Source organism: Myotis davidii, unplaced genomic scaffold, assembly GCF_000327345.1.
Source record: "Myotis davidii unplaced genomic scaffold, ASM32734v1 scaffold570, whole genome shotgun sequence".
NCBI lineage: Eukaryota > Metazoa > Chordata > Mammalia > Chiroptera > Vespertilionidae > Myotis > Myotis davidii.
In genome coordinates, this window is record NW_006283631.1 from 1,855,911 (window position 1) to 1,867,502 (window position 11,592).

General features: G+C 46.0%; 1 protein-coding gene and 1 pseudogene across 1 annotated transcript in view; one reads left to right on the forward strand and one right to left on the reverse strand.

The window, feature by feature from the left end:
- Positions 1-11,592, forward strand: part of LOC102753257 (NACHT, LRR and PYD domains-containing protein 1) — a 30,639-nt gene extending 19,047 nt beyond the window's left edge. The window contains exons 12-16 of the mRNA XM_015565503.1: positions 801-939; positions 1,619-1,672; positions 1,930-2,010; positions 5,345-5,608; positions 10,742-11,592. Coding sequence (XP_015420989.1) covers positions 801-939; positions 1,619-1,672; positions 1,930-2,010; positions 5,345-5,608; positions 10,742-10,752 — 549 coding nt within the window. The 3' untranslated portion in view covers positions 10,753-11,592. The remainder of the gene's footprint in view (positions 1-800; positions 940-1,618; positions 1,673-1,929; positions 2,011-5,344; positions 5,609-10,741) is intronic.
- LOC102752992 lies at positions 6,044-8,159 on the reverse strand (annotated as a pseudogene).

An 11,592-nucleotide genomic window follows, 5' to 3' on the forward strand; every position in this document is an offset into this window, starting at 1 on the left:
CTGTGAGAATTTCCAAAATGTGACACAGAGACACGAAGTGAGCAAATGCTTTTGGGAAAATGGTGCCAGTAGGGTTGCCACAAACCTTCAGCTTGTAAAGAGTGTAACATCAGTGAAATGCAATAAAACAAGGCATGGGTTGTACTTTATAAAAAGTGCCTTTTTCCCTCCAGGCTCGGTAGGCAGCCTGGAGAGGAACAGCGGAGGTGTAAGGCAGGAGGCGGCTGTGTAGTGGTTAAGAGCGCACACTTTGGAGTCAGAAGGTGTGGGTGCACGTTAAATTCTACCACTTCCTACATGTGAAGTTGGGCAAGTTTAATTTGCTTCTCTGAGATTCTTTACCCATAAAATAGCAAAAAGAAGATTTGGTGGGGGAAGGTGTTCCGTGAGGGAGTGTGGATAAAACACGCAGCATAGTCTGTACGTGTTGTTGGATCTGTTCCATGCAGATTGTGTGGCATGATCTAAGCCAAAGAGGGTGAGGAAGCTCAAACGCACTGACAAAAGGGCGGCTGGTGGGTGAGCACACGTTCTAGTTTGGGAACAGGAAACAAGAAATCAGGAAAGGGCTGAGAAGTTAAGCTTTAGGAAAATGAAACAGAAAAGGAAGTTGGAGTAAGGGGGGCCGAGAAGCAAGAGAATAAGAGGGTGTGTGATTCAGGAATGGGATTTCCAGGGCCAAGGTGTCGGTGAGCATTCAAGTAAGCATTAACGTATCTAATAATTGTCATCATTTGCTAATGATGTCATCAGTGAGTGAATACAACTTTTCTATTAAAAAAGTCACTTTTTTTTTAAAGGAAATTGAATTTGTGGATGGTTCCCTTTTAAAACTGAAAAGTTATATTGAAGTTTATTTGGAGCAGCCAATGGAGTTTAAATTACTGTTGGTTGAAATGGATTCCGACGAGATTGTATGGAAAGCGAAACTGAGAGAATGTAAGTGTTTTATATCCTAAAGGAAAACTGGTTTGTGGGTGATGGGGGTGGGAAAGCAAATAGAGTAATTGTCTGCCCTGTCAGCATAACATTTAAAGATCCGATGCAGGGAAAGGCGCCGCTTCTGGACAGAAGTGCGGCCCTGGTTCTCAGGCACCCACGTCCAGATCCTGGGGGTCAGTGGGTGGCTCAGCGCGTCTGCGGAGACTTCAGAGAGTGGGGGGGAGTTGGCCAGTGGAGTTGTTGTTTTCTTGAGGTTTGGACCTCAGGTATTTTACGGGTGTTGTGACAAGACCTGGATGTAAGCTCTGCATTTTGACTGACTGTGTGTCTCATTGGCTGTCTCTGCCTCTTTGGTCTTCAAGGGATAGCTCCCGTTCTGTGCGATTACAGCTCTGCAGGGGGACCCCACAGCCCCTATGTCCCCCTGTTGAAATTCTTGGGGCTGGGAAGCCTTCTGACAGCGCCCCCCTCCCCTTTAACATCCTCTCCTGCTCATTATTTATCTCCAAAATTCAAGCCCAGCGCATTTGTGCACATACCAAGTGAAACCCCAAACTCATATGCGAACTTCAGAGAGGTTGCCAAGACCCTAGAGCTCCATACACTTTCACAAGTTGATTTCTTGAATTCTGATTTCATACCAGTTTTTCTAAGTGATGCTTTCGTGCTTTAACAGGTGACTGGGTTCAACATGATCAGAGTAAGAACGTTTCAAAAAGCAGCACAAGTGGTAAGTGCTGGTAACTGGACACTAAGTGAGTTGTGCCCAGTCTTGGGTTCCTCCCCTCCGCTAGGATCTGTGCTTTGCTGTGCCGAGGTGATTGCATTATGGATCTGTTAAGTTCTCTGTGACTGTTAATCATCTGAAGAATCTTGGAATCCATTTTCAATTGGTTTCTACCTGAATGATGATGCTTTTAAAAAAAAAATCCAGATTGAAGGTAATAAACATAATGGAAAGCAAACTTGTTGATTTTTTTTTTTAAGGTAAAAGGCGACGTAAAGTAAGTAACACTCTACCTGAAGAGGAGGTCAGTGCTAAAAGAATGAAGCAGGTTGACACTTCAGGTTTGTAACACTGTCCTCCGTGGCCATCAGTTATTTCCCTGGGCTCTCCCATCGATGCGCATCCATCACACATGCTCTTGGGTCGGTGCTCCTAGCGCCACATCCGGTTGTGGGCGCCTGTGTCCCAGCGCCTCGGGCCTGGATAAGGGTCCTCCATGGCCTGCCCCGGCCTATTTTCCCATTTGATTCCCCACTTCTCCCGTTCACTCAGCAGAACTGTGAGGTATGGGGGTTCCTTGCAGTCCTTAAAGGTAGGGCCGTACCTACCCATCTTTACATTTCATAGCACTGCGCATGGAGCCTCCTTCACTGCGTAGGAGACAGTGAGCATAGTTTGAGTGGATGGAATTGTGAATGTCCATGTGTACATCCATTGGCTTCACAGTTTTTAGCTATTTAGGGGTGAAGTACCTCCAGTTCAGTCAATAGAGGCAGGTCTCAACTTAGTTTCTTTCAATTAAATGGCAGAGACCAAGGCTCAAAAGTTGTGAAAATACAGTGGAGATTTAAAACATTTAACAATACTCTAAGGATCGTGTAGGAGACAGTGAGCATAGTTTGAGTGAATGGAATTGTGAATGTCCATGTGTACATCCGTTGGCTTCACAGTTTTTAGCTATTTAGGGGTGAAGTACCTCCAGTTCAGTCAATAGAGGCAGGTCTCAACTTAGTTTCTTTCAATTAAATGGCAGAGACCAAGGCTCAAAAGTTGTGAAAATACAGTGGAGATTTAAAACATTTAACAATACTCTAAGGAGCCAGAAGATAGAATTCGTAGTTCAAAAATGCAAGTCCAACAAGAATTCACAAATCTAAGTTTAAAAGCCCAGACCCAAATTATATGAGACAAGATCTCAAGCATTTAGGGACCTCACACAGGTCTCCAAATTAACCCTTTCACCAAAGGATTTACTCTCAGCAAATTTTAAGTATATAATACGGTACGGTATTATTAGCTATAGTCACCATGCTGTACATTAGATCCTCAGAAATTACTCATAACTGAGTGGGACATAGTTTTTATTTGATTGATTCATAGAACAAGTTTTTCTTCTTTAAAAAATATGTTTTTATTGATTGTAGAGAGAGAGGAAGAGAGAGGGATAGAGAGAGAGAGAAACATCGATGAGAGACAAACATCAGTGGATTGCCTACTGCACGCCCCCTACGGGGAATCGAGCCCACAACCCAGGCATGTGCCCTGACCAGGAATCAAACTGGTATGCTCTTGGTTTATCGGTCGACACTCGACCACTGAGCCACGCCGGCTGGGCAAGTTTTTCTGTTTCATGCAATTATTTGGCTATTTATCATGAGCCCAGGTGTCGTGGCTCAGTGGTTGAGTGTAGATGAACCTTGCCCAGGTTATGGGCTTGGTCCCCAGTAGGGGTTGTGCAGGAGGCAGCAGATCAGTGATTTTCTCTCATCATCGATGTTTCTATCTCCCTCTTCCTTTCTCTCTGAAATCAATAAAAAATATATTTAAAAATATTAATAAATAAATAAAATAAAATGAATTCCAATGACAAGTAGCTAGAAATAGAATCAAAACAATCAGATTCACCCAGAAAGATTAAGGATTTCCAACTGTTTTGGAGTTGACAGTGTAGGATCTAAATAAATAAAGATTTTTTTGTTTGTTTGTTTAGGTATTCCCTCAATAATATTCTTTGAGATGTCCAGTCACTAGCTTGGTAGTTTCAAACTCAGTATATCACTGTGTTGCTTTTAAAAATATGATCAGCCCTCAGCCCGAACAGAATTATTTTGAGATCTTGTTAAAATTTAGGCTCAGAGTCTGATACAGTGAGTTTTGGGATGGTCTTGAGAACTTTCATCTAAATAGGTTCACTTGCAGTCGTTTTCATCAACAGGAGTCTTGAGAGCTAGGAGCGGTCAACCAGGTGTCAGGAAACCACCAGAGGGCGAAGGCCTTCTTTAAGAACCCATTCTTCAGACTAGAACAGTGGTTCTCAACCTTCCTCATGCCGCGACCCTTTAATACAGTTCCTCATGTTGTGGTGACCCCCAACCATAAAATTAATTTCGTTGCTACTTCATAACTGTAATTCTGCTACTGTTATGAATCGTCATATAAATATCTGATATGCAGGATGGATTTTCATTGTTACAAATTAAACATAATTAAAGCATAGTGATTAATCACAAAAACAATATGTAATTATACATGTGTTTTCCGATGGTCTTAGGCGACCCCTGTGAAAGGGTCGTTCGACCCCCAAAGGGGTCTCAACCCACAGGTTGAGAACCGCTGGTCTAGAAAGTTAGAGAGAGGAAGCCCAAGTGGAAAAGGGTTCAAGAACAAATGTTAGATCCACAGGAATAAATTGTTGTCTTTAGAGCAGAGGTGTTGCAGTCCTGGAGGAGGGGCAGGAATTCTTCTTACCTCTCACTCTCTTCTCATATCCTCCAGTATTTGTCATGCCTTGAGGATCCTTACCCGGAACTCCACAACCTGTGAGCTTGGCTGCATCATAGCACAAAGTGATCGTTGCAAATCTAGTTTAATGATAGTGCTAATATTTTTTATGGGGCCAGTGGTTTGCATTGGCAAATATATGCCTTTCCAAGATTATAACACTGCTTCTTGGAGATCAATAGCTATTACAAATACCATTCCATGACTTTCCTATGGAACGTGCTATTCCCCTAGTGCCAGGAGATGGCGAAATAGAGACTTCAATGCAGACATCTTGCGAGCATTTATATGAGATACAAAGGTGGGCAAGGGCAAAGCTGTATATTTTTCTTTTTGAGCCACATAAGTTCTTTTTGCTATCTGAATTTTTTTATTCCAACCTGATTTGTGCTGTTTTATGAAAAGTCACATTTGTAATTATGAACATTATACCCCAGTTTAATGTTATTATATAAGAGAGTTCCCTTTACTTCTTAAGATATTTTGGATAGCAAGGATTTTTTGGCATTTAAATATATTTTACAAGCAGTTACAATTACTACAAATGTAGTCTCCTTTTTTTTTTAATCCTCACCCGAGGATATTTTTCCATTGATTTTTAGAGAGAGGGAAAGACTGGGAGATATATCAATGTGAGAGAAACACATCGATTGGTTGCCTCCTGCACACGCCCTGACCAGGGCCTGGGCCAGGGAGGAGCCTGCAACAGAGGTACGCTCCCCTGACTGGAATCGAACCTGGGACCCTTCAGTCCGCAGTCCAAATCTCTATCCACTGAGCCAAAGTGGCTTGGACTAGTGTCTTTTCTAATAGGAGGAGAATGCATTTTCATTGTAAGTAGTTATCAATGATTAAGTGTTGAGAGGAACTACTGAATTCCTCATCTGCTTTTAGATGGAGCCAAGACCCTGTTAACAGACGATCAGTTGATTACCCTTGCTGGGAAGTTGGGGAAAGATTGGATAAGTATTGGCATTTTCAACCTGGAGTTGGACAGGAGCGATATTGATGATATCCAGAAGAAGGAAGAAAATGTGGCAATTTGTAAGTTTCGGATGCTGAAGAAGTGGCAAGACAAGGAGCTAAGCAACGCCACAGTCCAGAATTTATATAACTGCTTGAAAAACGTCTCAGCTGAAGTCCAGGATGTGCTGGAAGGTGAGCAGGAAATGGTCTGAAGTCATTGGCTTGGAGTCAAGCTGTGTCTTTGTGGATAGCAAATTTCCACTGTAAAATGTGAGGCTTGTTTATTGTAAGCTTGGGTTCAGATTACTACGCAAATGCCGCAGTGAGCTGGTGGCCTGTGATAGCCTAAGTAATGATGTTATGTGCACGCAGTCAGAGGGAGGGGTTCAGTCCCAGCTCAGGTGCTGGCTAGCTTTGTGACTAAGCAAATTCTTCTTTTTTTAAAAATATATATATTTTTTATTTCAGAGAGGAAGGGAGAGGGAGAGAGAGATAGGAACATCAGTGATGAGAGAGAATCATTAATCGGCTGCCTCCTGCATCCTACTGGGGATTGAGCCCATAACCGGGGCATGTGCCTTTGACCGGAATCGAACTGGGGACCCTTCAGTCTGCAGGCCGACGCTCTATCTACGGAGCCAAGCTGGCTAGGGCTTTTTTTTTTTTTTGGTGGTTGAGATATGTTATTGCACCTTTGGTGACTGGTTGTGGGGAGCGGTCCCTGCTGGTGTAGCACCCTGAAGAGGCGGCCATCTCAGGCCCGGTCCCTGTAGCTTAGGAGCCAGACTGAGCCCCTGGGCCTTCCTGTGGAAAATGGCACGGTAAAATTCCCTGTGACTATCGATAAAACCATCACAAAGTCTCGGTTCTGACTGCTCTTCAGGTTTTCCACTGGAAGTTGCGAAGAGGTTGAAGGACATGGGCAGAGCTTTGTCTTAGCTTTCAGTGGTGCCGCCCACTTTCCTCTCATAGTTTGCTCAGCTCAGCAGGTGCAAAGGGGCTGGCTCGTTCTCTTTCTGATTTCCTTCACAAGGTCTTCTCTTCGGACATTCACCTCTTCTCTGCTGGCCATGGAACAGAGCTTGAAGACCCCATCCCGAGCTCCTGCTCACTGATGATGGGATGCCTGCCTCCTCACAGTACCGCAGCTGCTTCAGTAACTTTGGGTTTTTCTTGTAAAGCAGCTCAGCCTTGATCCCGCATCCCACAGCTCTGAGACGAGCTTCAGTCCCTCCTCCAGCAACGTCTGTGCGGATGCTACAGCACCTGTGTCTCTGTGGTCCATTCCTTCTCCTTCAACACCTCTAGCCTCTGCTTCACACTGGGGAAGACCCGCTCCACACCAATGCTGAGCCCCACACATGGCACCCTGCACTCTCTGGGGTCAAACAGGCCCATCAGAGCGCCCTCCAGCAGCCACACTGCCCACACCAGGGGCTCGTCCCCTGCCTGGGCTGCAGTCTGTAGCAGCGCCACCTCATAGACCACCCCAGTATAGGAGTCCAGCCCTCGGGCAAGGCTCAGGTTGAAGGAGATCTTGTCAGCAATGCCAAACAGGGTCAGGCACTTAAACAGCAGCTTCAGGTCTCCCAGGCCCTCCAAGGCCTGCTTGTTTTGAGGAAGTTGAGGACCCTGGAGCAGCTGTTCCAACAGGGATACCCGACCGAGCGGCTGGCCATAGTCCCCAGTGCGGTCAGCCACCTGGGTGCGAAGCCCTTCTTTCCCACCATCTCATTCTTTACTTCCTCCCAGGACACCTTGTCCAGTTTGTCCACTGACGAGCAGATGGTGCAGAACGGGCTGCCAGGAACCCCACAGATCGCAGGCATCCCATCTGGGATGCGCCCATGGTTCACCTTGACCAGGAAGTCACCTGTCTGAATTCAGGATCTGACACATGATCTTCAGGCACTCTGCATCAGGGGTCCTGGGGCCACATAGCCCAGCAATGTCAAAGTCACACCGGTAGAATTCCCGATCTTGGCCCCGGGCCATGGCTGGGTTATCCCGCCAATTTACTTGTGCTGTGTGGTAGCGCTTATTGTTGGTCAGTTTATTCATTGCCAATTATTGAGCAAAAGGAACAGTGAGCTCATAGCGAAGGGACAGCCACTCCCCACCCTGGCCCTTCAGGTCGTGAATAAGCTTTAGAGCAGTGGTTCTCCACCTTGGCTGCACATTAGAATCACCTGGGAATCTTTTTAAACTCCTGATGTCTGGGCCTCATCCTCCGGAAATTCTGTTTCTTTGTTATGGGGTGGGGGCCACAACATTAGTAACAAAGAAACAGAATTTCCGGAGGACGAGGCCCAGAAATCAGGATTTTAAAAGATTCCCAGGTGATTCTAATGTGCAGCCAAGGTTGAGAACCACTGCTTTAGAGTCTTCCCCATACTTTGCAGTCAGTGTTTTCTTTAGTTCAAACACAGGTGTAGCAATTACTTGTGCACCTTGGCGCTTGAAGCAGCTGATGATTATATCAAACACCTTCTCCCGAACTGCCATCTGTCGGGGATTGTAGTCTCTTGCGCCGTTGGGGATTTTGAGCACAAACTTGTGCTTCCCTTCCTCAGGCCCCCCGCTGTGCGGCTGTGCCTTCATTTTCAGTAGTTTTGCCAACTCCTCCTCGATCTGCTCAGAGCCGGCCTTCTGCTGTTTCAGTTCCTGCACATGCTCTCCCTGAAGTCGCACCAGCTCCTCAGCGCACCCTTTGCCATACTGGCTGCAAACTGGAGAGCACAAATTCGTGGCCTAACTTTAAGCCTCTTTGTCCCCATCTGTCAGATGGATGCAAAAACTTCTAAGTCCTGGTCTGTTGTGAGGGCAAAAAGAGGTCCTGCATGCATGTAAAGCTTCAGGCAGCTGGCCGTGTGGCTCAGTGGTTGAGTGTCGACCTAGGAACCACTAGGTCACAGTTCGATTCCCTGTCAGGCCACATGGAGGTTTTGGGCTCAATCCCTAGTGGGGGGCAGGCAGGAGGCAGCCGATCAATGATTCTTTCTCATCATTGGTGTTTCTCTCTCTCTCTCCCTCTCCCTTTCTCTCTGAAATCAATAAAAAACATATTGAAAGCTTCAGGCAGGTAGTAAGGCTCTGTAAAGAATAGATAAGAATGTCATTATGGTACTTGAGACTACTGGTAGCACTGAGCCTGCTGGGCCTTCTCGGGCGGTGAGGCAGTGCTCCAGGAGTCCACTGGGTGGCACTAGTGAACCTCAGTTGGCAAGGAAGGGAAGGTGAGTGGGAGAGGCCAAAGGGAGTTGTTCCTGGTCTCAATCCAGAAAACCACAGGGTTCCTTCCTTTGTTTTTAAGCACTTCTTTTTTTTTTGTGGTTTTGATTTCGTTATATCCAAGATCAAACCAATTCAAAAACGTTGGTTATTCTATATTGTTGCCATAGTTAACAAATGCAGTGTTACTTCTCAGAAACCTCAATAAGTCGGAGAGAGGTTTTTATTTGGAATGCTAGTTAAATTTTTATTCCGCAAAGGATGCAAAGTGTATACTGGCCCTGAAAGTCTATAAGCACTCAGTGATCCCTCGGGATGCTTCCAGGGGTGGTGGGCAAGGTTTCTGAACTCCCCCAGGAGACGCTGGGTGCCGAAGCCTCGCCCAAACAGAATGGCTAGTTTCGTTGTCGAGGTTTTCATTCTTGTTCTTGGCTGTGTTGAAATTCTGTGGATTACTGAGGCCCACGTGTGGAAATCTGCTCATTTGCATGTTGGCGCGGTGGACAGCAGTGGCCACACACGCGACTGTGATAACCAGATGGCTCAGAACATCCATCTCAAACCCTTTATAGCAAGTTGTTATCTTGTGTTGTTTGTTCTTATCGGCTCCTGGCCTCACTGACACCTGATTTGCTGATACATTAGAAATACAAAAGGGCTTGTGACATTTTTTGGCAGTACAGGCATCATCAACACCTACTGTCCCAATCTCCTCATTAAATAGGAAAAAAACTCTGTCCGCTACCCCCCCCCCCTTAATTTACCAATATTTTATGCCCTCCTGAAGCCAGAATACCTGGTTAATTGGCTGAGTTTTATATCTTTATCAGGATGTTTTAGTATCTTATCACCTTTACATTGCAGTGGCTTCTCTTAAGCTCGGGAAACGCAGCAATGAAAGGCTCAAGTCAGTGATGAGTGGGCAGGCTAAATAGCCATCTCAGACGGTGATTACAGAAAATGGAATTTATTTACGGAAAAGAGGGTGGGGATATCCAAAGCGAAGAGCTGCCCAGCCCTGAACCCAGGGGGCATTGGATCGGTGATGGCAGCATAAATATACTCAGGACAGTGACACAAGGAAGGGCGCAGAAGCAGCAACAGGAGAGCCTGGCTGGGCTGCCTTGGCTCTCTGGGAAGCCAGAGAAAAGGGGGCCTTGGAGGCAGGTGCAGGGGGTGAGCCCAGGATGAGCTGCCACTGCCCATTGCTCCCCTGGTTGCAAGTCTCCTGGGGTCCTTTAGAAGATGGGGGACACATGCATGTGGGAGAGAGAGAGGAGGAAGGGAGTGGCATGGGCCTGCTCCTTGCGAGGAGAGCGTGCACTGGGGCTTTTGTCCTGCGCACATTTATCTCTGTTTTGCAGGTGGGAATCTTAGGGGAGGCCTCAGGGGAGGGTCTTCATAGAATATTCAGCAGCTTTTCAGGTGTGCTCTTTCAGGGTGGCGGTCTCCCCTCTTTCAGGCGATTGGTCCGTGCAGGGTAGAGGGTCTTTAGTCAATGCAGCTGGTCCTGAGGCAGCCATGGTGCCACTTGTCTGGTTTTGCTGCTTTTCTGGGCCTGGAGCTGAAATACAACTGAGGCCTAGATGTTACCTCTAGGGAGGAAAAGGTCAGGGGGTCCATACCACTTGACCAGTGATGAAAGATCAGAGGTCCAAACCGCATGACCAGTGACATGCGAGGAGAGGATGGGTTACCCTCGGGGGAAGTTCTTGTTTTCCCAGCTTTGCCCCTTGCTAGGCATCCGGGGTTTCCTGCCCTGGTGAGTTTCTTTCTTATTTTTTTTTATTAATTAAATCTTTATTGTTCAGATTATTACATTTGTTCCTCTTTTTTTCCCCCCAGAACTCCCCTCCACCCAGTTCCCACCCCACCCTCCTCCCTCACTCCCCATCCACTGTCCTCATCCATAGGCCTGGTGAGACTTTGTACCTAGACCATCATCTTGCTCTGCTCATGTCTAACAACTCCCAGGAATTCCCTTTTTTCCCCAAGTTTCTTTTTTTTAAATAGAAAAGTGATTTTATTTCAACACTTGCCCCATTTTTTTCCATTAATGAATCTCTGAGTTTGTTTAATTCTTTGTTTTGTCAGGTTTCTTATAGGCAACATGAGATTTGGAAGATGGACCAGAAAAGGAAGCCTCAGGAACTTTTTATCTGCAAAGCACCATTTCACCTGGTCATTGGGTATCGACTTAATGAGACCTTGAACTTATTAGTCTCTGGAACAACTTCTCCACAGCCAGCCACTCTGGAGCTCACACTAATCCAAGAACAAAGAGAATGTAAAATTTTGGAAAACTTGAGGAAGAAAACACCTTTATAATATCAATATATATTTTTTCTTTTTTGGCACCTCCTGCTCACACCATCCCTCCAGCTCCCCAACCCAAACGGATATCATTACAAAGGGTGCTTAATATAACTCAGCTCAGGCAGGTGAGACATGTGGTAATATTCTTTTTTGGAGTAGTGTGGACTCTGAAATTCTTACCAAGTGCTTGAAACACTTTTAGCAATTAAATAGTGGTGCACTTAAACATGCACCGATTTAGTTTAGCTTTTATCGGGTTGACATTAATAACGAAGAGAGGTTCCTGATCTTTCAGCCTTCACACAGACACACGTGCCGCTGGGTACAATCTGTCTTTTCATGTGGGATTTCATTTCTGCATCTCACCTTACTAACCTCTTTGGTTAGTGGCCCGTTACACTGTCAAACCAGTCATGTTGCCTGATCCTGGAGTGATGAGAAAGGAATGTCTTCCTCTCCCCATCACAGGGTTGATAGGCTCGCTCACAGGTGATCTCCTCACCTTACCGGGCAAGTTCGACTGGATCCATTGTCAGAGTTGCTGTCAGAATCACCGGCCCAAGCACTATCTGTCTTGACTTTCACCCCGGGATCGTTTACTTTGGGGGTGGGGGTGGGGAACGCTGCTC